A 4,866-nucleotide genomic window follows, 5' to 3' on the forward strand; every position below is an offset into this window, starting at 1 on the left:
AACAGAGGCCTCACCCTCATTATTTATTCACAGTTTATTAAAGATTAATTCATTCTTTATTAGCAATTCACCAGCTCCAGGCGAGGGGGGGGTCCCCCAGTACCCCCGTAGCCCCTCACCCGCTTTAATTTGATTTATTTCGGTTTTTCACCAGCGCTGCCTTGAGTTACCGGAGCAAAGCCTTTGGGGGGCTTTGGGGAGGGACCCCCCCCGTTATTTCGGGGGGTCTTTTAAGGCTTTTCCAGGAGGCTGTCGGCGGCAGGGGGGGTCCCCACGTCCTGGTAGGTGGGCTGGACGCCCCGGGAAATGTCCTCGTACATGGAGCACTCGTCCAGGTTCAGCCCCTGCAAGGGCGAAATGGGGGTGGGGGCTTTGGTTAGGGGCGCCTAGGACCCCGCTAATCCCCCCCCCCCCACCCTTCTTTTGGGGGGCTTCCCCAAGCCCCTTTTATTTTGGGGGGGAAGGGGTCTCCCCACAAACCCCCCAAGGTCACCTCATAAAGGTTTTCCTCCTCCAAGGATATTTTCTTGGGCTGCAGGAGCCGCTCGTTGGCCCAGCGCTTCTGGGAGGGGGGGAAAAAGGGGGTACATGGGGGTTTGGGGGGCAAACAGGGGTACAGGGGGGGTTTGGGGGGCAAACAGGGGGTACAGGGGGGGTTTGGGGGGAACTGGGGGAATTTGGGGGAAAAAGGGGGTACAGGGGGGGTTTGGGGGATACCTGGGGGAATTTGGGGGGGAAAAAGGGGTACAGGTGGGTTTGGGGGATACCTGGGGGGGCCTGGGGAGGAATTGAAGGGGGTTTGGCGTCCTGGGGGTCTCCAGGGGGCAGTTAAGGGTGGCAGGGAGACACTGGGGGTGTCAGAGGGGGTCCTAGGGGGGGCTGGGGGTGTTTAGGGGCATCTGCAAGGGGATTTAGGGGCGCCAGCAGGAACTGGGGCTGTCGGGAGCAAACCCTCAGGGACACCGGGACCGGCATTAGGGTCGGGGGTCCCATGAGGGTCGGGGTCCCCTCCAGGCCCCCTCCTCACCCTGAAGAGCAGCAGCAGCCCCGGCCCCGCGGCGCACAGCAGCAGCAGCACCCCCTGCGCCGCCAGGATCCTGTTCTTGGTGGCGTCCCCGAGCTGCAGCAACGGCTCCGGCACGGCCTCTGCCGCGCCAGGGGGGTCAGCCCGGCCCAAAAACGCGCAAAACACCCCCAAAAACACCCTAAACCACCCAAAACCGCCCTAAACCACCCCAAAAACGCCCCAAAACCGCCCTAAACCACCCCCCAAACCGCCCCCAAAACCCACCCCCAAACCCACCCCCAAAACCGCCCTAAACCACCCCAAAACCACCCTAAACCACCCCAAAACCACCCCCAAAACCCACCCCCAAAACCACACCCAAAACCCACCCCCAAAACCACACCCAAACCACCCCCAAAACCGCCCCAAAACACCCCAAAACACCCCAAAACCACACCCAAACCACCCCCAAAACCACACCCAAACCACCCCCAAACCGCCCCCCAAAACCACCCCCAAACCACCCCCCCAAACCCACCCAAAACCCCCAAACCCACCCCAAAACCGCCCCCAAAACCGCCCCCAAAACCGCCCTAAAAACCGCCCCAAACCCACCCCCAAAACCGCCCTAAACCACCCCAAAACCACCCCAAAACCGCCCTAAACCACCCCAAAACCGCCCCAAACCCACCCCCAAAACCACACCCAAACCACACCCAAACCGCCCCAAACCTGCCCCCAAACCCCACCCCCAAAACCGCCCCCCAAACCACCCCCCCAAACCAACCCCAAAACTGCCCCCAAAACTCCCCCAGAGGTCCGCAGGCTCACCCCAAACCACCCCAAACCCACCCCAAAAAACCCCAAACGGCCCCCAAACAGCCCCAGAGTCCCGCCGGCTCACCCCAAACCACCCCAAACCCACCCCAAAGGCCCCCAAACCCACCCCAAACCCACCCAAAAACCCCAAAGGCCCCCAGACGGCCCCGAGTCCCGCCGGCTCACCCCGCACCCTGACGAAGGTGCCGCAGGACTGCGCGGCCGCCGGGCCCCGCCGCGCGCGGCAGAAGTAGAGCCCGCTGTGGTTGTGCCGCAGGTGCGCGAAGCTCAGCACGGACACGCCGGGCCGCGCCAGGCTCACCTGGCGGCCGCCGCCCTCGGCCGGCACCTCCCGCGGCCAGGTGCAGCTCCAGGCGCGGCCCAGGTAGCGCCGAGGGCACACCTGCAGCCAGGTGACGTTGGCGTCCCCGGGCTCGTAGCGGCACTCGAGGGTCAGCGCCGAGCCCGGGGCCCCCGAGCGGGACGGGGTCCCGGCTGCACGCGGACCCCTCCCCCACGAGCCGCACGTGGGGCTGGGGTCGGGGCTGGTGGGCACCGAGAGGGGGGGGCGCGGCTCCGAGCTGGGGGGCGGCCGGGGGCAGCCAGGTGGGGGTCTGAGACCGGGAACCTGGGGGAAATGGGGAGGGGGTCGTGGGGAGGGGTCTGAGACCGGGAACCTGGGGGGGATAATGGGGAGGGGTCTGAGACCGGGAACCTGGGGGGATAATGGGGAGGGGTCTGAGGGGGGGAACCTGGGGAAATGGGGGGGGGTCATTGAGGAGGGGTCTGAGACCGGGAACCTGGGGGATAATGGGGAGGGGGTCATTGGGGAGGGGTCTGAGACCGGGAACCTGGGGGGAAATGGGGAGGGGGGCTGAGACCGGGAACCTGGGGAGATAATGGGGAGGGGTCTGAGACCGGGAACCTGGGGGATAGTGGGGGGGGTCTGAGACCGGGAACCTGGGGAGATAATGGGGAGGGGGTCATTGGGGAGGGGTCTGAGACCGGGAACCTGGGGGGATAATGGGGAGGGGTCTGAGACCGGGAACCTGGGGGGATAATGGGAGGGGTCTGAGACCAGGAACCTGGGGGAAATGGGGGGAGGGGTCATTGGGAGGGGTCTGAGACCGGGAACCTGGGGGGAAATGGGGAGGGGGTCATTGAGGAGGGGTCTGAGACCGGGAACCTGGGGGGATAATGGGGAGGGGGTCTCAGACCCGGAACCTGGGGGGATAATGGGGAGGGGGTCATTGGGGAGGGGTCTGGCCGTGGGAACCTGGGGTGCAGTGGGGGGGCGGTTAGTGGGGAGGGGTCTGGGGGTCACTGAGGGGCTGAGGGGTCAGTGGGACCCCTCTGTGGGTGGGGGTCTCACCCAGGACCCCTCTGTGCCCCCAGGACCCCCAGCCCCCCCACCCCTCCCCCCCCAGTTTCAGTTCCCGTTGGGCACCGGAAGCTCCGGGGGGGGCAGGGGGGGTCCCAGGGGAGACCCCGGCCCAGGTGGGTGGGTGGGGAACACCCCGAGACCCCAGACCCAAACTGAGACCCCAGACCCAAACCCTGAGACCCCAGACCCAAACCCTGAGACCCCGGAAATCCTCAAACACCCAGGCCCAAATCCAGAGACCCCAGAACTGAGATCCTCAGGAGACCCCAGACCCAAACCCTGAGACCCCGACGTGAGATCTTTGGCATCCCCGAGACCCCAGACCCAAACTGAGACCCCGGAAATCCTCAAACACCCAGGCCCGAATCCAGAGACCCCGGAACTGAGATCCTCAGGAGACCCCAGACCCAAATCCCGTTACACAGCCCCCCCCCCAGTGATACCTGGGAGGAGGAGGAGGCTGAGGATGAGGAGGGGGCTCGGGACCCCCAGTTTGGGGGGAGCCCCCCGGGTTTGGGGAGCGGCCGCCATCGGCTGCGTGCGCCCGGGCCCGGCAGGAGATTCGCCCCAGTGCCCCGGGGGGAGGAGGGAAACCGCCCCCAAAATCCCCGGGGACCCCGCCCCAAAATAGCCCAAAATCCCCGGGACCCCGCCCCAAAAATCGCCGGGGACCCCGCCCCAAAATACCCCGGGACCCCGCTCCAAAAATCCCCGGGGACCCCGCCCCAAAATCCCCTGGGACCCCGCCCCAAAATACCCCTAAATCCCCGGGACCCCACCCCAAAATACCCCAAAATCCCCGGAACCCTGCCCCAAAAACCCCCTGGGACCCCGCCCCAAAAATACCCCAAAAATCCCCGGGGACCCCGCCCCAAAAATCCCCGGGGACCCTGCCCCAAAATGCCCCAAAATCCCCGGGATCCTGCCCCAAAATCCCCCGGGATTTCAGGGTTTGGGGTCTCAGGGTTTCGGTCTGGGGGTCACATCCTGTGAAAAACCGCAAATCACTTATGTTCGAAACTTTAAAGGTTTAATAACAATAAAACTGTTACAAAAACAGCGATACAATTAGAACAGCAATAATCTGTACCAATCTGAGTCAGGACAATGCGGGGCGGTTGGGGGGCGGTTTGGGGGTCCCGGGGGGGGCCCGGGGGGGTCCCGGGGGTCCCACCCCGCCCGTCCCGCGGGAAGCTCCGGCCGCGCTCCACCCGCTCTGCCCGCCCCAAAACTCCCCAAAATAACCCCAAAATAACCCCAAAATACCCCGGAACCGCCTCCACCCGCTCTGCCCGCCCCAAACACCCAAATAACCCCAAAATAACCCCAAAATACCCCGGGACCGCCTCCATCCGCTCTGCCCGCCCAAAACACCCAAAACCAGCCCAAAATACCCCAAAATAACCCCAAAATACCCCCAAGCCCGCCCGGCACCGCCTCCACCCACTCTGCCCGCCCCAAAACCTCCGAAATACCCCCCAAATACCCCCCAAATACCCCAAAACTCCTCAAAATGCCCCAAAACTCCCCAAACCCCTCCCCCAACCCTCCTGGCCCCCCAAAAAACCCCAAACCCGCCCCAAAAACCCCAAACCCCGCCCCCAACGCCCAAGCCCCTCCCCCGGCCCCGCCCCGCCCCTCCCCATTTCCTGCTTCC

General features: G+C 64.8%; 1 protein-coding gene across 1 annotated transcript; it reads right to left on the reverse strand.

The window, feature by feature from the left end:
* Window positions 1–230: 230 nt before the first annotated feature.
* Window positions 231–3,740, reverse strand: CD79A (CD79a molecule). Its single transcript, XM_030969747.1, has 5 exons — window positions 3,631–3,740; window positions 2,012–2,439; window positions 1,028–1,146; window positions 494–562; window positions 231–344 (listed from the first exon to the last, which is right to left on the reverse strand). The coding sequence occupies exons 1-5, from the start codon at window positions 3,738–3,740 to the stop codon at window positions 231–233; spliced, it is 840 nt and encodes a 279-aa protein (XP_030825607.1).
* Window positions 3,741–4,866: the final 1,126 nt, after the last annotated feature.

Source organism: Camarhynchus parvulus, unplaced genomic scaffold (assembly GCF_901933205.1).
Source record: "Camarhynchus parvulus unplaced genomic scaffold, STF_HiC, whole genome shotgun sequence".
Lineage (NCBI taxonomy): Eukaryota > Metazoa > Chordata > Aves > Passeriformes > Thraupidae > Camarhynchus > Camarhynchus parvulus.